General features: G+C 35.4%; 1 protein-coding gene across 5 annotated transcripts in view; it reads left to right on the top strand.

Annotated features, from left to right (window-relative positions):
* RBM27 (RNA binding motif protein 27) overlaps window positions 1-26779 on the top strand; it is a 71633-nt gene that overhangs the window by 28823 nt on the left and 16031 nt on the right. For 3 of the 5 annotated variants that reach the window (XM_055331729.1, XM_055331726.1, XM_055331725.1), the window contains 9 exons: window positions 8340-8504; window positions 10158-10307; window positions 13054-13198; window positions 14019-14172; window positions 17106-17402; window positions 18926-19066; window positions 25181-25300; window positions 26145-26219; window positions 26564-26728. In XM_055331729.1, the coding sequence (XP_055187704.1) occupies window positions 8340-8504; window positions 10158-10307; window positions 13054-13198; window positions 14019-14172; window positions 17106-17402; window positions 18926-19066; window positions 25181-25300; window positions 26145-26219; window positions 26564-26728 (1412 nt within the window). The remainder of the gene's footprint in view (window positions 1-8339; window positions 8505-10157; window positions 10308-13053; window positions 13199-14018; window positions 14173-17105; window positions 17403-18925; window positions 19067-25180; window positions 25301-26144; window positions 26220-26563; window positions 26729-26779) is intronic. The other 2 variants (XM_055331728.1, XM_055331727.1) reach the window with 1 other exon arrangement.

The raw sequence follows: 26779 nt of genomic DNA, 5'->3' as shown, positions 1-26779 counted from the left end.
TATGATAGTCACAGAGAGAGAGAGAGAGAAGAGAGAGAGAGAGAGGAGAGACACAGGCAGAGGGAGAAGCAGGCTCCATGCACCGGGAGCCCGATGTGGGACTCAAACCCCGGTCCCCAGGATCGCGCCCTGGGCCAAAGGCAGGCGCTAAACCGCTGCGCCACCCAGGGATCCCATCTAGTTATTCTTATCTCCTTAAATTTCAGCTTTTCTGAAATCAAACAATTACCTTCTCTTTAAGTATCTACCTCCACTATCCCTGGCTTTATAAATTGAAATAACCTCCATCTAATCACCTAGAATTGAAACCTTGACATGATTGAATCATTGCTTTGCTTAATTTATATCTAGTTAATCAAAAAATCCTCTCTTTGAAATATCCCTTTCTATTGCTACTGTGGTTTCTCCGCCCTTTCTGTTGCTACTGTGACACTTCAGTCACTTCACATTTGGGTTATTGCTGTAATCTTCTTGACTCTGTTATGTTTCATTGCACCTAAGTCACACCATATAATGCTGCTGAGCTAATTTTCCTGACAAAACGAATCACAACAGTACCTCAGAACTTTGCAGTGGCCACAATTTCCTCCTAAATTATAAATATATAATTTTTTATTAAGTAGGCTCCACACCCAACATGAAGCCCAACACAGAGGTGAACTCATTAACATGAAATTAAGACCTGAGCTGAGATCAAGAGTCTGAAGCTCAATGATTGAACCACCCAGTTGTCCCTCCTAAACTATCGATGAATCTCTCCCTATAGCTTTTCTTTCTATAATCTACCCTGCCTTTCTTGGTCATCTCTTCACTATACTCCCACATATATCTCCTCTGGTTAGGCCAATTATACCTTGTCAGTTCCCCTGTTGTGACTCAACTTTATTTTCCTGTCTTCCCTTCTAATAATTTGCTCTCTCTCTTCTCTTCTTTCAAGGTCCAAATCTTCTGAGTACATGGGGAACATTATTGCTCTGTTATAAACTCTTACAGGACCAAAAAGCATTTATTACATAATGACGTATAATTGTACATAAGCCTACTGTTAGATTTCTTTTTATGTTTGTTAATTTTGTGTTCTCTGAGCCTCTTCAAAACAGAAACCACATCTTAGTATCTCAGTCTTCTAACTACTATAGTGTCTTTACAGCATGTTTGTTTTACTGCTTCTTTCATTTTTTTTAATTAGAGAAATTTTAAACATAAAAATAAAGAATACAGTATAATGCATTCCCATATACCTATTACTCAGGTTCAACATTTATCAATCCTGTGTCACTTATTTCCTAGTTCATTTCTTAACATTATTTCTTAATGTCTTTGGACTTTTAAGTACAAAAAATGGATTATTTATCTGAGACTATTGCAGATGGCACATTTTCTTACCGTCAAATTTAGCGTTGTAACTCAACGATAGAAATTCTATTTTGTTTTTAATTTTTTAAAAAGTCTGGCAATTACCATTTATTTTAATATTGTTAAATTTAACATCGTGACTCACTATAAAAATTACATTTTGATTTTAATTTGTAAAAACCTGGCAGTTGCCATTTATTTTAGTGTCTTAGCTTCATATTCGTTAATGGAGCAAATATTTATTGAATGCCTGATATGTGCCAGGCATTGTGCTACATGCTTGAGAGCCAAGATGAAAAAGGTAATCTTCATTTTACTTGAAAACCATTTTTCTCTTTTTAAAAGCAAAAATATCTTGTGATATATTAGTAAAGACCTTTTAAAACACCAGTTCCAAATTTCTTTTTCAGAAGGTGGTAACATTTTTAAGAAAATTTGGGGGAGCACTACAGTTAGCAACTTTTTATTTGCCACATTAAGGAATTGTATATGAAAATATATAGGATCATTTCACTTTAAAAAATATATTTTTAGGATCCCTGGGTGGCGCAGCGGTTTGGCGCCTGCTTTTGGCCCAGGGCGAGATCCTGGAGACCCGGGATCGAATCCCACGTCGGGCTCCCGGTGCATGGAGCCTGCTTCTCCCTCTGCCTGTGTCTCTGCCTCTCTGTCTCTCTCTGTGTGACTATCATGAATAAATAAATAAAATCTTTAAAAAATACATATATATATTTTTACTTTAAAAAAAGACAGCACCAGGATAAAGGACTATCCTTTTATATTTAGTTTTATGAAATCCTAATTACATTTTTTCCCTCTGTTTGTCTCAGACCAGTGAAAGATGATAATGTCCTTTTGGCATTTGTGAATTCCTGCTTTAGAGGATAGTCTCAGATGTTGCATCAGTAGTTTAAAGAGATTTATTTGGTTGGCAACTGAATGTTTTAAAGATTACAGAATTATTTGTATCAAACAATTGAAAGTTTTTTATGCAAAGTACTCTCTTCCTTATTTATTTTAAAGATTCATTTTAGAGAGCAAGAGCACACACACAATGGTAGGAGGGGCAGAGGGAGAGAGAGAATATCAAGCAGACCTCCTGCTGAGCATGGAGCCTCATGTGTGGCTGTGGCTGGATCCCACCATCCATGAGATCAAGACCTGAGCTGAAATCAAGAGTCGGACACTTAGCCGACTGAGCCACCCAGTCTTCCCTTTCTTCTTTCTTTCTTTCATTTTTATTTTTATTTTTATTTTCCTTTCTTCTTTTTTTAAAAGTTAAAATTTGATTCTAAAAATTATAGAGAATTTTGAAAACATAGGAGATAGTTTCTGATCACAGTGTAAACAGTAAAACTTTTACTGTTTAAAAACTACATTACTGGTGTAATGTAGTTTGTTAGTGATAAATTTTTTGTATCTTTCTATTCACTTGATTTATAAAGTTTCTTTTGTTTTTAAATTTTGTTCTAGACAGATAAATTGAATCAAATTGTTCAAGTATACTTTCTTCAATAGTGTAATTGGTGGGGATCCCTGTGTGGCGCAGCGGTTTGGCGCCTGCCTTTGGCCCAGGGCGCTATCCTGGAGACCCGGGATTGAGTCCCACGTCGGGCTCCTGGTGCATGGAGCCTGCTTCTCTCTCTGCCTGTGTCTCTGCCTCTCTCTCTCTCTCTCTCTCTCTCTGTGACTATCATAAATAAATGAAAATTTAAAAAAAAATAGTGTAATTGGTAATTTCCAAAAAAAATTAGAACTTCAAACAAAGTAAAAAACTGTGTTTACCATGTATTAGAGAACTTGAGCTCTTAAAGTTTAATAAATTGGGAAAGCTTATTTATTTATTTTTTAAAAGATTTTATGTATTTCATGAGACACACACACACACACACACACACACACAGAGAGGCAGAGACACAGGGAGAGGGAGAAGCAGGCTCCATGCAGGGAACCCAATGTGGGACTCGATCCCAGGTCTCCAGGATCACACGCTGGGCTGAAGGCAGCGCTAAACTGCTGAGCCACCTGGGCTGCCCTAAATTGGGAAAGTTTAAATTGTGGATATTTTATTGTCAAAATTATCTTTAAAATTCATAACATAGGGCAGCCCTGGTGGCTCAGCGGTTTAGCGCCACCTTCAGCCCAGGGTGTGATCCTGGAGACCCAGGATCAAGTCCCATGTCGGGCTCCCTGCATGGAGCCTGCTTCTCCCTCTGCCTGTGTCTCTGGCCCCCTCCCCCCCGCCTCTCTCTCTCATAAATAAAAGCTTTCAAAAAAATAAAATTCATAACATAGAAAATGTTTAAAATGGAGTACAGCATATCAGATGGTATTTAGTTGTGAAAATTATGTCAGTAGAGACCTGGAATATACAGAGAAAAACGAAATCTGGAATTTTAGAGGTAAAAACGGGGGTCTGCTCAGTGCTAGATACTAGGAATATACAGAAGAATAAGTGATTCTTTTAAGAAGCTAAAAATCTAATAGTGGAAAAGAAATGTGTTTAAAAAAACAAAAAAACAAGTACAGTGTATTTTTTGCTATTATAACTAGATGAATAGAGTGGCTCAGAAATACAGTTGAGAAAGGAACTGATTCTGTTGAAAATAAAACCATCCTCTTGGCTGTGGTTACTTGTTTTGGAATGGACAATTGAATATTAACAGAAGAAAAGTAATTATCCTCACTGTATAAGTGGGTAGAATATATGTGGCTCCTGGTAATGCTATTTAAAAGGTGATGTCAAATGGATATAGTTTAGAAAAAAACCTGATATTTTGTTGTTTCTCGAATTAAAAATGTCACAGATACTCTGAAAAGGACTTAATAGGTAGAATTGTATGCAAAGAGAGTAATATTGTAACACCTTTTAAAATCAACTGTTTCCTCTGAAGTACTTAAAATATTTTACCCAAATTTGAGTTAACCAACTCACTGTATAATTTTTTTGTTGCACAGTACCATTTTCAAGTATATCCCTTTCATCCCCTTAAGTTTCCTTAAGTTTCTTTGAAGAAAACATAGTAGAAATATTTTATGATTGCTAAGTCCACTCTAGTTAAGTGTGAAAAAGTGATAGTAGAATATAGCATTCTTTATTCTACAGACTGATTTTTTAGGTTGAAGACAGTTGTTCGTCTTCAAATGTGTTTATGTAAATAATCTTTATCTTTCTGAAAATATATTTCCTGTTATCAATTATGAAAAATTATTGAAACACTCTATTCCTACTAAACTTGAGATTCCTCATTTAATTTTGTGGAATATATAACATTTCTTAATGCAGAATCATGGATTTTGATGTCTAGAAAAGTATATCGATATCCAGTAGAGTCATTGAATATTGTCTGGCTTTCTTCTGCCTTGTGTTTTACTTTGGTTTGTCTTAAATTCATTATCTTATTGCCCATTTCAACATACAAATTTTCCTCCAAAATACTTGTCGTTGGGATATTTTTAATACATAAGCTTTCATCCTTTCTTTAAGTGACTATTTAGGGTTCCTACTATGTACCAGGCATCATTTAGGCCCTGGAACTTCAAATTGTATGCCAGGGACCTTGGATTCTAATACAGAAGATACATGATAAATACGGCTAATTATTGGAAGGTGGTGTAGCTTTTTTGTTTTCCACTTGAGCTTTTAGTTTAAAACTTAAGATTTTTCTCCTGAGAATATTCTTTTTTATTTTTTTAAGAGATTTTTATTTATTTATTCATGAGAGACACACACAGAGAGAGGCAGAGACACAGGTAGAGAGAGAAGCAGGCTCCGTGCAGGGAGCCCGATGTGGGACTTGATCTGGGGACTCCAGGATCATGCCCTGAGCCGAAAGCAGATGCTTACGTGCTGAGCCACCCAGGTGACCCATCCTGGGAATATTCTTAATGACAAAATCAGGAAGTTCCAAAGAGTAGCTAAAATGTCAATTGCGTAAAGACTCTCCCCCTGAGTAGAGTTAACATTAAGAATGTGAAAATTTTGCTGTCAGGCATGTAAGATGTATGAGACACATAAGACAGGAGCATGAACTTGGGATGGTTCTAGTTTGGAATTCTCTAGTCACTATGCCAATGAGAACTAAACCGAATGAATATAAATTGTGACCAGCTCACCTTCACCATTATTGTAACCTGTTTGATTTAGGAAAAACTTATGGAAAATTTCAAATATGCACAAAAAGAAAGCAAATTCTTCAGGACTCTTCAGGTACTCACAGGCTTCAGCACACCTCGACATATATATGGTTAACCTTGCTTCAGCTGTAACTCATCCCTGACTTGATATTTTTAGAACAACCTCCATTTATAACATTTCATCAATAACAACTTCAGTATGTATCTCTAAAAGATAAGGATTAAATAAACACTTTATCACACTCCTAAAATATTTATATTTACTATTGTCAAATACCCACTTAGTGTTCGTATTTCCAAATTGTATCATAGTTGTCCTTTTACAGCTGGATCATTTATAGCTGCATCCAAACAATAATGTAACGTGATATATATGTGTTATATATTACACTTAGGAGATACCTTTCTTAAGTCTTTAAATATGTAATAATTTCCCCTACTTTTTTTTTCTTTGACATTTATTTAAGAAACATTATTTTCCTAGAGAAGTTTTTCACATTCTGGACTTGGCATATTGCATCTCCTTATGTCATTTAATACATTCTTCAGTCCTCTATTTCCTGTAATTTGGGGGCTAAATTTGGAGACTTTAGATTCACGCTTTTGGTGTGGGTTTTTTTTTGTCATGAATATTTTATTGATGTACTTACTGTAACATTTCATGATGTACATAATGTCGGGTTTTTTCCTTTGTTATAAATATTGATCAGTGTCTACAGGTGTTTTCATTCTGATTTGTCCATTTGATATTATCAACTTTTAAAATGGTTTCAGCAGCCATGTGTGATCACTCCTTAGATTTGCTGTTTCATTACAGGTTATAAAAAGTGTGATATCCTAATTCTGTAATTTCTTCTACGTTTCTTGCCTGGCATTCTACAAAGTGAAACTGTAGTGTTAACCATTTGGTTAACTTGAAATGCAATTTTTATGGGAAAGACAGGATATATGCTTGTTTCTTTTTATTTATCAGTTTTCAGAATAATGGCCTTCTTTCCTGGTATCTTCCAGAGGGGATCATTATGAACTCATGGATTTTTGACATGTTTGATGTGTTTTACCCCATTACATCCTTTTTGGTGTTCACACTGTTTTGTCTTTGACCGTGGGAGCCTCTTCATGTTGGCTCCTGCAGATTATTTTGTTTTTGACACACCTAGTGTTTTACAGTTTCTGGAAGAACAGGGTTATATATGAAAGTATACCAACCATATTCATCTTAATTTTCTGCTCAGGCCTAGTATCAGCCTTTTATCTAAAGAAGCTTTTGTTTTTAAATAGTATTTAGAGATCTCAGTGCATGTTGTTGAACATCTGGCTTCATTTGAATAAACAGCCATCTTTCAGAAATTAAATGCCTGTTCTTTGTCATTCATTTTGAAAGGACATTGTGCAAATAAGCCTTTAGCTTTTCAATTCACTTTGAGACAGCTATTAGTTAAATATACTGGGTACATTGAGTGCAGTCTTAAAAACTTAAACCAGTCATATTGGACTGAGAATGCACTTCTCCATTTTTCTCTTTAGCATACTCCTTCATTCAAGAAATCCTGCGCAAAAAAAAAAAAAAAAAAAAAAATCCTGCGCAATAGGTCATTCTTACAACTATTTTTAGGTTGTTGATGATATTTTGATTGTTTTTTATAACATAATAATTAAAAGAGCCTTGTTTTAATGTAAATATTGAAAGAATTGGTGCTAAGTGCAGTTTTGCAGTCTGCTGTACAATATGATTTGTCACTTGCTTCTTTGCTTCATATATAGGAAGAGAAGGATAGTAAAATTTAGTACATCTGTTTCTCTTCTACATTTACTATGAAATCAGGTGGTTGCTTTGTGGCTTGTTCTGTTAAAGTGTATTTTAAAAAGTCTTTTGGAAATGTATAACTTTTAAGGACATTCATTGAGTGTAAAAAAAATTCTAAATTCACTTTATCTTGTGCCACATAGTGAATGTCTGACTTTAGAAAGTATTGAGTAAATCTTATAAATAGGTCTCATGGGGTAAAACAGATACTATTAAGTGACCAACAAAAGAAAAAAACCTGTTCCTTGATACTTCTTTTTAAATCCTATTCTACCAAATTTGACTTCATTGTTTCAGACATTTTTGTGTTAATATATGTAAACACTAATAAATGTTCTTTCTTTCAAAAAGTGGTTCTTTAATATCTGAAGTAATTTCATATGTACTGTGATTAATCTATATATCTGGAGTGTTGTCCTTTTTTTCTTTGTCATTACTTGTTATCCATCTGCTAAGTAGGTAACAAGTAACAAGTTTTCAATCTCGTTTAGTTTTTTTCTTTTGAACATTTCTTATTCTCTGTGAGGGTATGCTTATGGTGTTTCCCTTTTTTTTTTATTTCTTTATTCTTTTTTCTGCTCTCAGGTATGAGCATATGTTTTGTGTGAACCTGAAATTATGTGAGTTTGAAAAGAAGAGTTTTTGTTTTTAATGGGTGTGAGTCTTCAAAACTACATGATTTTTATTGGATACAAGACTACATGGATAATAGCTCAGGGTACCTTTGTCTGATAGTGTGATTATGGTTGACTGTTCACTTTTGGGTACAGTTAGCACATAGTTATTCATCTAAGGTTATGAAAGATTGAGATTATACAGTCATACTACCTAATTCTTACTCTTTCTTTATACTTCAGTGCATCCTAACCAGTTGTATGACTGTTTCTTGAGTTAGAAAGAATCTCAGTAATACCTTTCTCGACTGCCATTCCCATTGGTGTACTTTCTCTGTTCTTGGCTCAAGTCTCAGGAAGTACATCATTACCTGAGAAGCTTGTGACTCTCATTCCCAGCTGCCCTCCTATTCTTTCCTCTGTAGGACAGCCCATGTACTCTCGTGAACATGGTGCTGCTGCATCTGAGCGACTTCAGTTGGGGACACCGCCTCCTCTGTTGGCAGCTCGTTTGGTGCCACCTCGAAACCTCATGGGAACCTCCATTGGGTACCATACCTCAGTCTCCAGCCCCACCCCTCTGGTCCCAGGTAAGCTTTGCTACAAATGGCCATCCACCTCTCTGATCTTTTGTACCACAGCTTGCCAGCCTAAGTGGTGACTGGCATCTTGATCTGCTGTCACAAATTCCCATTAATTCCCTATTAGTTTTCTTTTCTGTTTCCCTGCTTCTTTGATTTGTCCCTTGTGGTTGCTAGATGATGAGGCCTCCTGTGTGTCTGTCATCTCTGGTGTCCTCAATATTGACTTTGAGTTTCTTAGGAACAAAAGTTGTGTTAGTTCTTTGAACTAATTTCTAATCCAGTAAATAGAAGGAGAGTATCTACTTGAAAGTTTTCTAATCATTTATACATTTCAAGAAAAACTACGTTAATTTTTTATTTATTTTTTATTTTTTGGTTAATTTTTTTTTAAACAAAACAAAAACATCTGATTTCTTGCTGATAATGGATGAACATGTATGGACTGGCTGTGTATAATGTAGCGATTTCTTGAAAACTCTTCCCTCCTACCTACATGTACATGTTGATGACCTATTTGAAGTGCTTCGTGGGTATCTCAGGAGGTTTTTAACATTTCTTACTTTACCTTTAGATCTGAGTTCATCATAATTGACTAAAGGACTTTTTAAGTTTCTAGGGGTTCTGTGTATTCTCGGGAATTCTAGAACAAGGTCATTTGATTATACAACGTCTTTAAAACTTTCTGCAGCTATAGGAGATTTAATTATAGGAAATCTGTCAAGACTACCAACTGATAACTGAAAAATTTTTTTAATAATAATTTGCTGATCTTAATACTTTGAATCATAGAACTGATTGGCCATTAATAAGGATCTGAATGTCCCTAACCTTGTAGCTGAAACTTAATATGAATGCCATAGAAAATTTTTCCCTAAGAAAAAAAAGATACAAGAACTTCTAAATCACAGTGGCGAAAACTGGTGTCTTCATTTAATTTTAACTGTTCTTTCATTTTATATAGGATGAAGAAGATATATACCATTTAGAGATGAACACTCAGAATTTCTTCAACACTAACAAAATAGTTATTTAGCATTAGAGTTTTAAAAAGTATTTAGTTTTAGAGAAAACAAAGGAAACGTGATAAAAGCAGCATTGATGAGGTGGTTGGTAGTAAGATCATGATTATGTTTAGGAATATAAAATTTATCTTATTTAGCCATTTGAAATAAAACATTTGAAATATTTTTTGTATGAAACCAGCTGTTATATCTCCATTTTAAAGTGTAGATAACCAAATTAGTAGATAGATTTTCCCCCTAATTAAAAGAGTACTGGAAATTGATGAGACATGATAACTGAGGAAACTCAATCAGTCCTTTCTGTGTAGTATTAGTGTATGTGCATGTTTCTTATAAAAATATTTATTGACGTTTTGGATTAGGTGATTAATATAGAGGATGAAAATGGCTAGGTAAATGAATCTGGAAATATTTCTGTAATGAAGAATTGATGTGTATATCTGTATTTTGGGACAGGAGCATTTTCATTTCTTTCACTTCTAACAGGTATATCTATATACTGTAAATTAGATATGTGTAGGTTGATATATTTGTTAAAGAAAAAATTAATTTTTTGCAATTGTTTGTTTCACATATGAGAAATTACTTAACTTCTCTCTGACTTGCTATGTGTTTTGTTGTTTTGTTTCCCCCCCAGATACATATGAACCAGATGGTTATAATCCAGAAGCTCCTAGTATTACCAGTTCTGGTAGATCTCAGTACAGACAGTTCTTTTCAAGAACACAGACACAGCGTCCTAACCTGATTGGCCTAACATCTGGAGATATGGATGCAAATCCAAGAGGTGAGACTACCTCATACTTTGATGCTGTTGTTAAACAGAAGTTCAGTTTAGCAGTTTAGACCTCACTAAGACCAAAATTACTTACACATTATCTTTTTGAAGAATGCCATATAATCATCTCAAATAAATGTGTTTAAATAAACTGTATCTCCAAATTTTATTTTAAAGCTATAATTAGAATATATTTATTTGAAAATAAGAAACAATACTTACATTTTTTAGTTGCTGTTTTTGTAGACCTTTAGGCTCTTTTAGCTGTTTACTCGGTACTGTATTAGGTATTAGGTAAAGAAAGATGAAATGACATGGTCCCTGGCCCTGAAAGAACTGATCACGTAAGGGCTTACTTTGTATCGTAAGTGCTGTGCTTCACACTAATAACTGAGACTCTGAAAAACTGGAATAAAATTATCATTTGATCTTTTTTAGTATTTATGATTACGGTCATGTTAGGACCTTTACAAAGCATAGTCACAAACCTTTAAAGACTAAAATGCAAGCATTTACCTTTATTTTTTATTTTTTTAAGTATTTTATTCATGAAAGGCAGAGAAAGGGAGGCAGAGACATAGGCAGAGGGAGAAGCGGGGTCTCTATGAGGAGCCTGTAGTGGGACTCCATTCCAGGATCCCGAGATCATGACCTGAGCCAAAAGCAGATGCTCAACCACTGAGCCACCCAGGTGCCCCAGCATTTACTTTTAATATGGGTTGATGTCCTCCTATACTCCTCCCCTCAAAAGTAGTGGGTTAGAAAGTTGGATGACATTCCAGTTCTTCTTTCTTACTACAGTTTGACTTCTAATATTTTATTTTATTTTATTTTTTAAAATTTTTATTTATTTATGATAGTCACACACAGATAGAGAGAGAGAGGCAGAGACATAGGCAGAGGGAGAAGCAGGCGCCATGCACTAGGAGCCCGACGTTGGATTCGATCCCGGGTCTCCAGGATCGCGCCCTGGGCCAAAGGCAGGCGCCAAACCACTGGGCCACCCAGGGATCCCGACTTCTAATATTTTTAAAAAGATTTTATTTGAGAGAAAGAGAGCACAAGTGGGGAGGAGAGGGAAGAGCAGGTTCCCACTGAGCAGGGATACTTGGCACTCAGGGTTGATTCCTGGACCCTGGGATCATGGCCTGAGCCAAAGGCAGATGCTTAACTGACTAAACCACCCAGGTGCCCGGGATTTGTAATACTTAGTTTTAATTTGGTTGACTGGCCATGGGTCGTCCTGACAATATTTTTTTGATTTCATTCTGTGGTGACCATTTTCTTGTTCTTACCTTTCTTCCTATCTTGATTTTATTAACTTTTTTTTACTGCCATTAATATCATTGTTACCATCGATAGTAGTAATAACAAATATTAATCACACATATTAACAGTTTTGTGATGAGATGAAACCAAATGCTTTTACATGTATTATTATATCTTGTATTCCTTTCTTACAGCTCCTTAAAAGTGGTACTATTTTTATTCTCTTCTCACAGATAAAGACATTAGGGGTTAGAGAGAAGTTAAAGACCTTGCCCAAGGTCATATAATTATTAATGGCAGAACTGCAATTTGAACCTAGGCATAGATTTAGAATCTGAACAATATGCTATTATCTTCTGTGCTATAATGCATAAATTATTACTAGATTACTTGAAGTTAATGGGAAGATCATATTCTCAGAAATAATGTTTTCCCTTTGCCACTAGTCTGGATTTTCTGTGTATTCATATACAGTAGTTCATGGATAATCTCATTCAGGTAGAAATCATGTGGTTTTGTAGGCTTGATTTGTCACGTTGGCAAGTCATTGAAGCTCTAGGTATGTATCTCTCTCCTTTTCTTATAAAGCCCTTCAGTAAAGAAAAGCACTAGGCAATGTTAGGAGGTAAAAATTGTTGTAGGGAAGATGAAATGACATGGCAAATTCTAGAATGCTTTATGCCATCATAATTGCTGTCTCTTCCATTAGCCTTCTGAAAATAAAGGCCATTAACAGGGCAAAGATCATAGTTACTTTATTGACTAATTTACCCTTAAGGTCTAATAGAATTGTTGGAGCTGTAGCAGCTGCTGAAGAAATATATGTTAAATGAGTGAACTTGCTTCACAATTTTCCTGTCATACAGTGACATACCTCCAACCCTCATCCCTACCCTATCATCTAACCCTACATGTTATTCTTTGCTGCTAGTTTTACTTTTGGTGGAATCACTAAAGTTAAGGAGAATATTCAGAGTATATCAAGCATAGATTTGCTACACATAAGAAAATCACAATTCCATGAGAATATCCTGCCCGGGTGGACTTTTTGTTGAATAACATCAGAATCTAAATAATTTCACTTTATTTATGGAGCTAAGTTTGATTGCTTGTCTGAGATGATAATTGTTAGATCTCTCCATTGTAATGTAATCATTTGTGGAGTGTTACTTTGGCACCATGTAAATATCTTGTTCTCTGATAGTCTTTTGTTGATGTTTTTTTTTTCCCATCAATTGATGATCCTTGCGTGAATCAGTTATTATATTGCAGTTGCTTATGACTTCTTAAATTTGGGTATTGTATTTTTAAGAAAGGAGAAAAAGGAGGCAGTTGATATTTTTTCTTGCTATTAAGCATTTCAGTAAAGGAAATGGGAGTTGGGTGCTATTTGCTGTGCTTTTTTAGCTTTTAGGTTAAATATTTTAATCATTTGAAATTCCCCAAATACTACATTGTTAGTAATGTTAATTTTTGTTTTCAACAGCTGCTAACATTGTCATCCAGACTGAACCGCCAGTTCCTGTTTCAATTAATAGCAACATAACCAGAGTAGTTCTTGAACCAGATAGCCGGAAAAGAGCTATAAGTGGTTTGGAAGGGCCACTCACAAAGAAACCTTGGCTGGGAAAGTAAGATAATTTGCTACTTAGTAACATCTGATTGGTGTTTCTGTTATTTTTGTGTGCATTAGTAAATTTGTAAAATTAAGAGTTGTCATTAATCAGTGATTTTCAAACTATGTGTCTTAAAGTTAGGGTTCCCAGAAGCATCATTAAAACATCTTAAAAATGGAAGAGTGAACAGTATCAATAGTAGATATTAGTAATTTATATTTATTATACATAGGCCTAGCCCAATATTAAGAATTATCAAGACACTGGAAATGATTAGAAAAGAAGAAAAAATTATGTACTTTTGCATAAGTTGAAGAACACACCATAAAAACAGTGATGTTCTTTCCTTTAAAGTTAGACTCCTTGGTAGTTGTAGTGGATCTTTTTAGCATATGATTTTTTTTTCAAGGTTCTATTTATTTGAGAGAGAGTGTGAGAGAGAGAGAGAGCACAAATGGGGTGAGGGGCAGAGGGAGAAGGAGACTCCTTGCTGACAGGGAGCCTGATGCTGGGTTTGATCACAGAACTCTGGGATCATGACCTGACTGATTGCAGATGCCTAACTGACTGAGCCAACTGGGCCCCCCTAACATGATTTTTAGTCTCATTTGGGCCTCTTTAATTTTGCAGTATTTTGCCATTCAGTCTTCTTTCTTTCTACTTGTTCTGTTCCCATGTAACAAGGATGATGTGAAAATTAAATAGTAATTTCTAAAGAATATAAGAATGTCTTACAGATGACATTTTAATACATGTAAAAAATTATTTGTTGATTTGTCTCACGTCTAGGCATAAGGTGGGAGAATTAATCAATATCTATTAATATTCTTTTCAGGCAAGGAAATAACAGTCAGAGTAAACCAGGATTTTTGAGAAAGAATCAGTATACAAACACCAAATTAGAAGTCAAGAAAATCCCTCAGGAATTGAACAACATTACCAAGCTCAATGAACATTTCAGCAAATTTGGAACTATTGTAAACATCCAGGTAAATGTGGCTAGGTTGGTGACAGAATTAATGTTGTTTTATGCATCTTTGAAAATCAGTTCACTTGGCTTAAATGAGCCAGTAATTAGTCTGATTATCTCTGCTAAGTGTTTTAGGCTCCACTATATAGCTCTATACCTAACTTTATGATGAAATTGTTAGGCTGAATTTGTTTTTTTAAATTGATTTGTTTCTTATCCACAACTTCTCACTGAAAGACACAGAGGCTAGTTAGTATATTTGTGTTCGTGATGCTATTTCTGGACAAATGACTCCTTAATCTGCTTTAGTATTCTAACTAGGTGGGTGAGATTTTTGGTAATTTTTAAGATTGTAATTTTGTTTGCTGAATGACTCTTCTATTGTAGTCAAGTAGTAATTGGCTAAGGAAGGTTCTAATCTTGAGAATTTTATGCAGTGTAACATATTATCTAATATTTCATAAATTGTAGCTTTTGTATTCTGCTTGCTAGATATTCCACTTTATGAATTTGTGGTTGGATGTTATGCTGTAATTGACAGTACTTGAGGTTTCATTAATTTTACTTTCAGTCAGTCACCCTGATGGTTAGTGTTGTCATCAAACTAAAATACGATTTATATAACTGAGTTTAAGAAAGTAGTGGTAGGAAATTTGATTCAAAGAACTCAACCAAAATATTCTGTTTGAAAGATTTTTTTTTGAGAGATTTTTTTTTAAATTTTTTTATTTTTATTATTATTTATGATAGTCACACACACACACACACACAGAGAGAGAGAGAGAGAGAGAGAGAGGCGGAGACACAGGCAGAGGGAGAAGCAGGCTCCATGTACCGGGAGCCCGACGTGGGATTCGATCCTGGGTCTCCAGGATCGCGCCCTGGGCCAAAAGCAGGCGCTAAACTGCTGCACCACCCAGGGATCCCTTTTTGAGAGATTTTTAAGCAGTCTTTTGTCCCTGAATGTAGTACATGTTTAATTTTATAGATAATTTGATATACATTCAACAAAAGTGACAAAACCAAATCACCTAGATCTCACCACTTTGCAGTAACAATTACTAATACTTTAATGAAAAGACCTGTGTTTGTTTATATGGAAGAACACATATGCACATATATACATGTTCTCTTTTAAAACATCTAAAAAAAATTTTAAAAAAAACGTAATCTACACACAAAAGACAAAATCATTCTGTATGTCTCTGACTACCTTTTTTCTCTTACATGTTTCCTAGGTCGTTATTGTTTATGGCATTTAGAAAAAAAAGATGGCTTATTGTAGTTTGGTAGATGAGACTCCTTCAGTTTCCATAACACATACCAGGGACTGGGTGGTTTAAACAACAAAAATTTGGGGCAAAGTCCAAAGTCAAGGTGGCCAGTTTGCTTCCTGATGAGGATTTTCCTTCTGCTTTGCAGATGGTCACTTTCTTGCTGTGTCCTCGAATTATAGAAGGGTAGAGAGATCTCTTTCTCTTTCTATAAGGCCTTGGGTACCATCTGACTAGGGCCCCGCTGATATGACCTCATTTAACCTTAATTACTTTCTAAAAGCCCTGTTTCCAAATGTAGTCACACTACATTTGGTTAGGATTTTAATGTAAAAATTTGGGAAAGGGGTAGCGATAGGCCATAATTTATTTACTGTTTTTTGTTGTTGGGAATTTCTCCTTTCTGTTACTTTATATAAAAACAATGCTGTGGTGAACCTCCTTGTTCTGAACATTTCATTATTTTTTTTTATGATGCATTGCTGAATTAAAGGGAATTTTAGGACTCTTAATTTGAGCTGCCAAGTTGTTCTCCAAAAAGGTTGTGCCAATTAATCCTCTGAAATGCACTATGTGAAGCTCATCAACAGTGTAATATGAATCCATTAACTTTTTTTAGCCAGTTTCATAAGTGAAAAATTGTGCTTGTTTTAATTTACACTTTTTAAAATAGGATTCAAGTGTGTATAGATCTTTTGCAGGGATTTTTTTGGATATGCCTGTTGTCTTTGCCCATTTTTTATGAAGGCATTTACAGTAGTGCTTTTCCACGCCATTGCTTATCATATATATAAAAAATATTTTTTCCATTCATCATTTAGCTTAGGGCGTATTTGGACTGACAGATTGTAAAATTTTATGTGGTAGAACTTAACTGCTCTTTGTCTCTATGGATCCTACTTTTATAGGTATGCATAAAAAGATTTTCCAAACAGATTATACAGATATCTACCTTTTTTTTTCTTCCGTGTTTTTATTGTTTTTTTTTTTTTTGTTGTTGTTGTAAAGTAGTTTGTCTGGAGTTTATTTGAATGTAAGATATCCAAGAGGGATCTAACAACTTTTCCCCAAGTGGTTAGGTAACATTACTAGGATTATTTATTGAATAGTCTAATATTCTTTTAGATATAATTTTAGAAAATATGCATATTATATTGTAGAGAAAGAACTTTATAAAGCATTCAGAATGGATTTCAGCAGGCTGTTTTCTACTTCTGAATTATTATTTTTTATTTTTTAAAGATTTTGTTTATTTGACAGGGAGAGCGAACACAAGCAAGGAGAGAGGCAGACAGAGTGAGAGGGAGAAGCGGGCTTCTCACTGATCCGGGAGCCCTATGCAGGGCTTGATCCCAGGACCCTGGGATCATGACCTGAGCTGAAGGTAGACACTTAATCAACTGAGCCACTCAGGCACTCCATGATTCTGAATTCTTTACCAATAATTTACTTGCTTTTTTTTTTTTTTTAAAGATTGTATTTATTCATGAAAGACACAGAGAGGGGGAGAGAGAGAGAGAGGCAGAGACACAGGCAGAGGGAGAAGCAGGCTTCCTGCAAGAAGCTTGATGGAGGACTCAATCCCAGATCCTGGATCACGCCCTGAGCCAAAGGCAGACACTCAACTGCTGAGCCACCCAGGTGTCCCAATTGTTGATGCTTTTGTTTTTTCTTACAGGTTGCTTTTAAGGGAGATCCAGAGGCAGCCCTCATCCAGTATCTTACCAATGAGGAGGCCAGGAAAGCCATTTCCAGCACTGAAGCAGTTCTAAACAACCGATTCATTCGAGTTCTGTGGCATAGAGAAAATAATGAGCAGTCAGCATTACAGTCTCCAACACAGCTACTCCTGCAACAACAGCAAACACTTAGTCACCTTTCACAGCAGCACCATCATCTGCCACAGCACCTTCATCAACAGCAGGTGCTGGTGGCCCAGTCTCCTCCCTCAACAGTACATGGGGGTATCCAGAAGGTAATCCACTGGTTCACAGGCAGTGAGAGGTCCTGTAGTCCCACCCTCTGTCTAGACCATCATTTTTTAGTTTGCGATCCTTAGGTCTTCTATAGGAAAGCCACTCAGTTTGATCTGCAGACCAGAAGCATCTCATCTCCTGAGAATTTACTAGACATGTAGTTTCATGGACCTCACCCCACATTAGTCAGAATCACTGTGGTTGGGGCCTAAGCATCGGTTTTTTAATAAGCTCTCCAGGTGATTTTTATGAACTATAAAGTTTGATAAGTGCTGTTCTCCTGGAATTAAGTACCTGAGTACAAATTCCTGGGCCTTATCTCCCCAAACTTAAACAATCAGTCTCTAAATATGAGGCCCATAAATCTACATGTTTAAAAAAATACTCTAGTGATTCTTCTCAACACTAAAATGTAATAATTATCCACTTCCAAACAACTCTGAATCTTAACTTTTCGTTTGTTTTGTGTTAGAATCAGTCATCCTTGTACCCACTCTTTTGTCTTAATTTTTCCATGTAGAAAACTCTTCTAAAAAGCTTTTAAAACTGAAATATAAGCTCCAAGAAAATGGAAATTTTGTTTCTTTTATTCATTCTGTCCCGTGCCTAAAACAATGCCTGGCATATATTGCTCACAATATTCTTGAATGAATAGATGAAGGGAGGAAAGAATAAACAAATTACTATTCACTAGAGCCATTCTAACATTGATGATAATGATAACCTTTTCCTAGGTGTTCTCTTATTTCAACTAAATGCATTCAGATTTTTTAATTTATTTTAAAGATTTCTATTTATTTGAAAGATAGGATGTGAGAGAGAGAGCAGCGGGGAGGGGCAGAGAAAAAAGCAGACTCTCTGCCAAGCAGAGAGCTTGACTACACAGAGCTTGATCCTGGGACTCTGGGATTATGACCTGAGCCAAAGGCAGCTGTTTAACAGACTGAGCCACCCAGTTGCCCTGCATTCAGATTTTTAAAAGGGATTTTTTTTACTGTACATAGTCTTAACTCCAGTCATCATCCTTTTTATTTGCACGTAAGCCTGAATTTATTTTGTCTATGTCCCACTTCATGATAGAGCCCAAAGGCAAATGCTTCTGTAGATGTTGGTCAAATGTTGTATAAAGGTGGTACTGTCACCTTTGTGATCTGTTAGACCCTATTCTGTTAAGGGAGTCCAAGGTTGCATTGATTTTTGGTGTGTCCATATTGATATAAGCTACTAGCAGTTAAAACCCCCAAATCCCTTAAAGGGAACATTTAAAATATTATCAGAAATTTTATCTGAGTATATGTACATATATCATGTATTATGTTAAGACAGTTTTTAGACATACATTAAAGTATAGATAATAGCAGTCATTTATATGTCTACAACTTAAAAAAAGAAAACCTTAACAGATAATTGAAGCACCCTCCCTTCTCATTTCTTTATTTTCTTCCCCAGGGTAATCACTACCTGAATTTGTATGGGCATTTTAAAAACTTTTATCACATGCGTGTTTATTTTGTGTGTGCAGATGATGAGTAAACCACAGACATCAGGCGCCTACGTTCTTAACAAAGTTCCTGTTAAACATCGTCTTGGACATACAAGTGGTAACCAGAGTGATACATCACACTTACTGAATCAGTCAGGTGGTGCTGGAGAGGATTGCCAGGTATGCATTTCCGCATCCTCAAATATATCTAAAGCTGTTCAGTGACACAGAGAAATTAAGAAATTGATAGTCATCCAAATTTGTAATGTCTTATTTCTTTATTAAAGGTAAATGTGACTGCTAACCTAAGTGTGGCAGGTATACTTCACTAATTTCCAGGATTCTGCCAGAAACTGGCTAATTAAATTTTTTTCCCTATTAAAGCTAAGTAGGAATTTGAGAATTTTAACCATTTATTAATAGATAAATGTCTTTCTTAGTCCATTTCTTTTTTTTTTCTTTTTTCTTTTTTTTTAAATTATTTATTTATTTATTTATGATAGTCACAGAGAGAGAGAGAGAGAGAGAGAGAGAGAGGCAGAGACACAGGCAGAGGGAGAAGCAGGCTCCATGCACCGGGAGCCCGATGTGGGATTCGATCCCGGGTCTCCAGGATCGCGCCCTGGGCCAAAGGCAGGCGCCAAACCGCTGCGCCACCCAGGGATCCCTCTTAGTCCATTTCTTTTCCTAAGAACATAATGAAGATTCTGTCATAATCAGAAGTCAAACTTTGAAATTTTTTTTTCCAAGATTTTATTTATTTATTCATGAGAGACACAGAGAGAAGCAGAGACACAGGCAGAAGGAGAAGCAGGTTCCCTGCAGGGAGCCCGATGCAGGACTCGATCCCTGGATTCCAGGATCATGCCCTGAGCCAAAGGCAGGTGCTCAACCGCTGAGCCACCCAGGCGTCCCTTGAAATATATTTTAAGTAGTTTTTTATGTTGAGGAATTTATCTGCATAGTGACTTTCCACAATGGTGATTATTTCAAAGAGAGCCTGGAAAATTCTGAAAGAGTAAGGGAGAAGACTAGCCCTACTAGACATTAAAAAATATTATGAAGTTTGTATAACCAAGTCAGTTGAGACTGGCGCTTGGAGAAACCAGTGGAACAGAAGAAAAGACTCACTTGCAAATAGGAATTTATTAGATGTCAAAACAGTATCTTAGGTCAGTGGGGAAAGTACAGACTTTTTGATAAATGGTGTTTAGATAACTGAATAGCCCTATAGAAAAGATAAAATTAGATCCATTTTTAAAGTTACATAATAATTAAGATAATTTCCAAAAAGATCTGAGATTTAGACACCAATGGAAATGCTAAATTGTACAACCCCGATGAAAGCAAATTTGGCAAAGTCTCACAATTATGTATGCATTTATTCTAAACCAGTAACCCTCCTTTTCAGAATGTATGCTAAAAGTACATTTGTCAAACTATGAAAAAATGTATGTATAAAGCTGGTAATTTTAGACTCTTTAATAGCAAAAGACTGGAAACAGCCCAGATGTCTGTCAGTAGGGGACTAGTAAAATGTAGTAGTAATACATCCATAGAACAGTGTATATGCAACTTTAGAATGAAATGAAGAATATTTTCATATGTACCATGAGGTGATCATCAGGATATATTAGGTAAAAAAAAAAAGGTAAAATGGAACAAAACATGTATAGTAAGCAACTGTCAGTGTAAGCAAGTAGGGCCAATGATTGCATATAATGTATTTGCTAATTAGAAGAAATGAAAATTCCTAAAATTAATTTAAAAAAATCTTTTAATTCCGAAAACTTAAATCTTGGTGTTTACAGCAGGGACCGAAAAAACTAGACAACTTTGACTATGTCTTGCTTTGTAGATTTGTCTTGGAACCATATAAATGGTGAAATATACTTAAAAGATAAAATGAAAAAAATAATCTCTAAAAATTAAAAAGACAAGTGAAACGAATTCATGTTTGCTTAGAGAGTACTTTAAAAACACAGTTATTTGACTATATATTCCTAATGAGATGAAGCCTGAGGCAAAAAGCAATTTTTAAAAAAAGATTCATTTAGGGCAGCCTGGGTGGCTCAGCGGTTTAGCACCGCCTTCAGCCCAGGGCCTGATCCTGGAGTCCTGGGATTGAGTCCCACGTTGGGCTCCCTGCATGGAGCCTGCTTATCCCTTTTGAATGTGCCTGCCGCCCCCCCTCCCCCCATGAATAAAAAAATAAAATCTTAAAAAAATATATTTATTTGAGAAAGAGAAAGAAATGTGTGGGGGAGGGGTAGAGAGAGGAAGAGAGAAACCCAAGCACCCTCTACACTAAGCCTAGAGCCTGACTTGGGGCTGAATTCCAATGACCCTGAGATCACAACCTAAGCTGAAACCAAGAGTGAATGCTTAATAAGCTATACCACAAGGTGCCCCACAAAAAGCAATTCTATTTCTCTAAAGATTTTTATTTATTTATTCAGGAGAGACTCACAAAGAGAGACAGAAACATAGGCAGAGGGAGAAGCAGGCTCCCTGCTGGGGAGCCCCAAAAAGCAATTTTAAAAAGTATTTTTCAGTAATCATGATTTTGGCAGTGTTGGTATTCTGAAACTAGTTTGTGAGCATTGTAGGGTAAATCAAATGAAGAATTAATATTGTCAATGACAACTGATATATTTAGTGCAGTTGAAAAGAGGCATACAGTAGATGAGATAAAGTAAAAACACCGTAGTCTGCTTTGAATTCAAAGTATGGTTGATCCTTGAACAATCGTGGTTTGAATTGTGCCAGGTCCACATGAACATGGATCAGTCAGTCAATTTATTTATTTATGGTTTTATTTAAATTCAAGTTAGTTAACATAATCTATTATTAATTTCAGGGTAGAATTTTAAAGATTTTATTTATTTGAGAGAGTGCAAAAGAGCATGGGGGAGGGAGCAGTAGAGGGAGTAGAGTAGGACTTTGGGACCATGACTTGAGCCGAAGGTAGACACTTAACTTACTGAGCCATCTACACACCCTCGAGGTAGACTTTAGTGATTTATCAGTTGCATATAACACCTGTTACTTATACCAAGTGCCCTCCTTAATGCCAATCACCCAATTACCCCACACTACTCACCTCCCTCCCCTCCAGCAACCCTCAGTTTGTTCTCTGTACTTAAGACCCTCTTATGATTTGTCTCCCTCTTTGTTTTTAGATTATTTTCCCTTGCTGTCCCCTCTGTTTTGTTTCTTAAATTCCACATGAGTAAAATCATATGGTTGTCTTTCTCTGACTGAATTTGTTTAGCATAATACATTCTAGTTCTAGCCACATCATTGCCAATGGCAAGATTTCATTCTTTTTGATGACTGAGTAATACTCTGCTTTATACATAATACCACATCTTCTTTATCCATCCGTCAGTGGCACCTGCTCCTTTTAAACATAGATTTTTAAGATTAGTACAGTAAATTACTGTAAATGTATTATTTTCTCATGATTTTCTTTCTTTTTTTTTCTCATGATTTTCAAAACACTTTCTTTTCTATAGCTTATTACCATAAGAATACAGTTATATGATATACCAAGTATGTGTTGTTTATTTTATCAGTAAGGCTTCTGGTCAACAGTAGGCTATTAAGTTTTAGAGGAGTCAAAAGTTAAATATGTGGATTTTTGTACTGTGGGGTGGGGGTGGTGTCAATTTTAAGTTATTTAAGGATCAACTGTATTGATAACAATTTCAGATACTGTTTTATCTTAAAAAACAAATAAGCAATAAAAAGGTCTAAGACATTTCTTAAATTCTACTCACTGAAAAGGTCTAGAAGTAATAATCAGTCCAAGGGTAATGACCCCTTGCCCCCTCCCAAGCACTCAGAGGAGCCAAGGGTTCTTGAGGAAAGAACCCCAGATCTGGGTCTAACAGTGTTCTAGATGACCCTGGAATATTTTATTCAACCAGAAAATGAAGTTGTCAGAGATTCTGGAATCCTGTCAGAGAATGAGCTGTAGTCATAAAGGCTCTAGATCTATTCACAAATTTAAAGGAAATTCAAAGGACAGTGGAACATGTTACCAGGGTATTCTAGAATTCTGTGGCAAATATTGCACGATGAGTGATGTGGTTTCTTCAATAAACAATTTCCCAAAAAAGGGGGGGGGGATGAAATGGTATTAAAGGAGACTTAAAAGAAGTACAACCAGTGACAGTAGATGGACTGTATAGATCCCAATTCAAGTGATAAGAAATGTTTAGAATGTGAATATCTAATCATATAAGTAGTTACTATCTTTTAAGTGTGATGATGATACGGGGTTATATTTACAAAAGGAAGGGGGCGTTATCTTTTAAAGGTACAACTGTAATATTTACAGATAAAACAACGTGGTGTTTGATATGAGTGTGGAGTTGGGGATTTAAGTAAAACAAGATTATATAGTCTCCCCTTATCTGCGGGGGATATTTTCCAAGATCCACAGTGGATGCCTGACACCGTAGATAATACCAAACCCTATGTGTACTATCTTTTTTCCTGTATATACCTGCCCATAATAAAGTTTAACTTATAAATTAGGCACAGTGAAAGGAAAAAAAACAGTAATAAAATGGAACATTTACAACAATATGCTTTAATAAATGAGAGGTCATTCTCAAAATATTGTACGATACTCATCCTTGTTCATGTGATGATGTGACATGATAAAATGCCTACATAATGAGGTAAAGTGAAGTGAATGATACAAGCATTATGATGTAGTATTAGGTTACCCATGACCTTCTGATGAGCCAGATGAAGGTTATCTATTTCTAGACCGCACTTGACCTCTGGTAACTGAAACCATGGAAATCCAAACTGTAGATGAGGGGGAACTACTATATTTTATGTCCTGATAACTGTTGGTGCTTGGTGATGGATACATCAAATTGGTAATATAACTCTTTTGTTTCAAAAATTCCATTATAAAAAGATACCAAAACAAAGACATTGTAGATTTGGAAGTCAGACAGACGTGACTGACTTGACCTGCCTCTTACTGGATATATTAGATAACTCAAGAGTATTGATTTCCTTTTCTATAAATTGAGTTGCTGTGGGGATTGAAAAATTTCATATTCATAAAGCATGGAACAGGAGTATTTAATACATACTAAGTGCTCAGTAAATTGTAGGTATTGCCATTTGTATGTTAGTAAATAATATGAATTTCAGCTGTGTAGTGTTCCTACAGTATTTCAGAGACGCTTGTGTAGTTAAAGTAGCTTAATTTTGAGGACAATTAACTATTTGAGAGAAGTTTTGTATTTTATTATGGATATTTAATGATAGAATTCACACAATTGAATTTTCTGTGAATTTCTCAATATTATATATTGTGCCCCTTATATCACATATTTAAAGTCAATTAAAAAATAAAAGAGGAGAGTGTGTTAGGAAAGACTTGAACCAGAGACATAGTACTGTGTCATGTAGTTCTGCTATGCCTTAAGGGAAGACTAACTGGAGAACGGTCTGTTCAGAAGGAGAAAGCAATCTAAATAACAAAACTAGCACAGTAGAGATGGCCAGTACTTTACTCAGATCTGTGAGCTAACTGCTTGTTGTAGGTTTGATTATAAACTCATATAGCACTTGATTAAATACAATAAGATTATGATTACAAAGTACCTTAATCCTGAGTTAGTTGATTTGGAGGAGGGTTTAAGGAAACGAGTAATTCTGTGATCAGATGTCTTAATTAGTCTTAACCTAAAAGGACGGAAAACTAGGATGAGGCTAGAGCTATAATTGGTAAAGAAGCTACAGTCATCCCTGTTAGCCGGGTTAGAGAGAGATTTAGTCAGTTTTACTGTTTAGACAGGATTCCTCTTTTTTGTCTCTTCGGTCAAGATTATGGAGTGATCTTGTGGTCTTGTTTATGCCTTGACCCATCCTGGTCTCAAAAGTGGCCTTCTTGGAGATTTTTTTATGAAATTGTTTTTGTTTAACAGGAGGACAGTAAGGACTGACTCTGGGTAGTTGGCTGGCTGCTCCTAGATATAAGGGGCCGCATTCTTTTTCTCTTAATTAAAAAAATGTAACTAGAAGAGGAATAATGTGATCATATCCTGAAACACAACATTATTGCTAAAATTAATTTTTGTTTTTGCATTTGAGTGACAGTTGGATTTATGTATACATAAAAAGCTAGTTTTATAAATGAAATTTTTAATGTAAAAAAATGTATAACTCCTAAAAAAATACAAATACTTGCAGCCTTTCTAAAAAATTAAAGCTTTTCTAAAATTTGATTTTTATATGTTCTAAAATTTGATTTTATCCTAGATATTTTCAGCTCCAGGCCATCCAAAAATGATTTACAGCTCCTCAAACTTAAAGACACCTTCGAAACTTTGTTCAGGTTCTAAATCTCATGATGTTCAAGAAGTTCTTAAAAAGAAGCAGGTAACAGCGTTGATTCTAATCTCCTTAAAGAGGAACTGACCCATTGAATTCTTAAGTGATTATGTTAGCACATTTGGATAGTTCATGTTGTTATGGAACTACATTATAATGTTTATTTAGCTGCTTTTTGGTACAGTGTACATTTGAAAAAAAAAGATGAACAGACAAAAAAGTATTTTGTGGTTCCCTTTCAGCAGCTATATCAAACACAAGGAAAGAATTTTTCTGATATAAAAATAAACAATACTGAGTTGACCTGTTTTGGTTTTTTTCTCCAAGATAAGGAAGCAGACAGTTTAACTTCATTATTTCCTCTTTTAAATCCTCTCTTGCTTTGTAAGTTAGACAATATTTCACATAAAGTATAACATTTATGTACTTGTTATTCATATGATTCACTTCTGAGTTTCATTATCTTTTTAGATTTAAACTCATATAAGAGTTTTTCAGATAAAATGTATGTTTGTATTGTCTCAGTATAATTGGAGATTAACAGAGAGGGGTGAGATACAATATTTTCCTGGTAAAAATCCATAGAATTTGCTATGACTTCTGTCCTCTAGCTTTATTTCACATTTTTTAAACTTGAAACATGAAAAATAAGGATTGGCTTATTACATTGGCAAGGAAAAACAGGTATTGTTCTTTATAAATACATTCACGTCATTCAAGTAAATAAATGTATTTAAAGGTTTTTGTCTCTGGTTTCAGCTATTTTTTGATTCGGAGCAGAATTTTTCTTACACAACATAGGAATGACCCTGAAGAAATGAGTTGGTCTTTTAACAAATGTATGCAAATGTTGGCAATATCCATTACTAATTTTTTTAATCTGTTCATATAGGAAGCAATGAAGCTACAACAAGATATGAGGAAAAAGAGACAAGAAGTGCTAGAAAAACAAATAGAATGCCAGAAGGTAAGATAAGAACTCATTATTTGCTGGCTGGAACTGATGGATACAATGGATTTTACAAAGATACCTTCATAGTAAAGTTTATAAGGGTTATTTATATTAAAATTTACTGGGATCCCTGGGTGGCGCAGCGGTTTGGCGCCTGCCTTTGGCCCAGGGCGCGATCCTGGAGACCCGGGATCGAATCCCACATCAGGCTCCCGGTGCATGGAGCCTGCTTCTCCCTCTGCCTATGTCTCTGCGCCTCTCTCTCTCTCTCTGTGACTATCATAAATAAATAAAAATTTAAAAAAAATAAAAATAAAATTTACTAAGCATGGTTTTACTTTCTTCTGTTTATTTTATAGATGCTAATATCTAAGCTAGAAAAGAACAAAAACATGAAACCAGAAGAGAGAGCAAACATAATGAAGACTCTAAAAGAGCTTGGAGAAAAGATTTCACAATTGAAAGATGAATTAAAAACATCTTCTGCAGTCTCCACACCATCTAAAGTAAAGACAAAAACAGAGGTAGGTATCTATTTGCATTTTCCATTCAGCATAGGGTTGTTGAACATCTGT

Source organism: Nyctereutes procyonoides, unplaced genomic scaffold, assembly GCF_905146905.1.
Source record: "Nyctereutes procyonoides isolate TBG_1078 unplaced genomic scaffold, NYPRO_anot_genome, whole genome shotgun sequence".
NCBI lineage: Eukaryota > Metazoa > Chordata > Mammalia > Carnivora > Canidae > Nyctereutes > Nyctereutes procyonoides.
The sequence above is the reverse complement of the archived record's forward strand: the minus strand, read 5'-3'. Positions and strand labels throughout refer to the sequence as shown.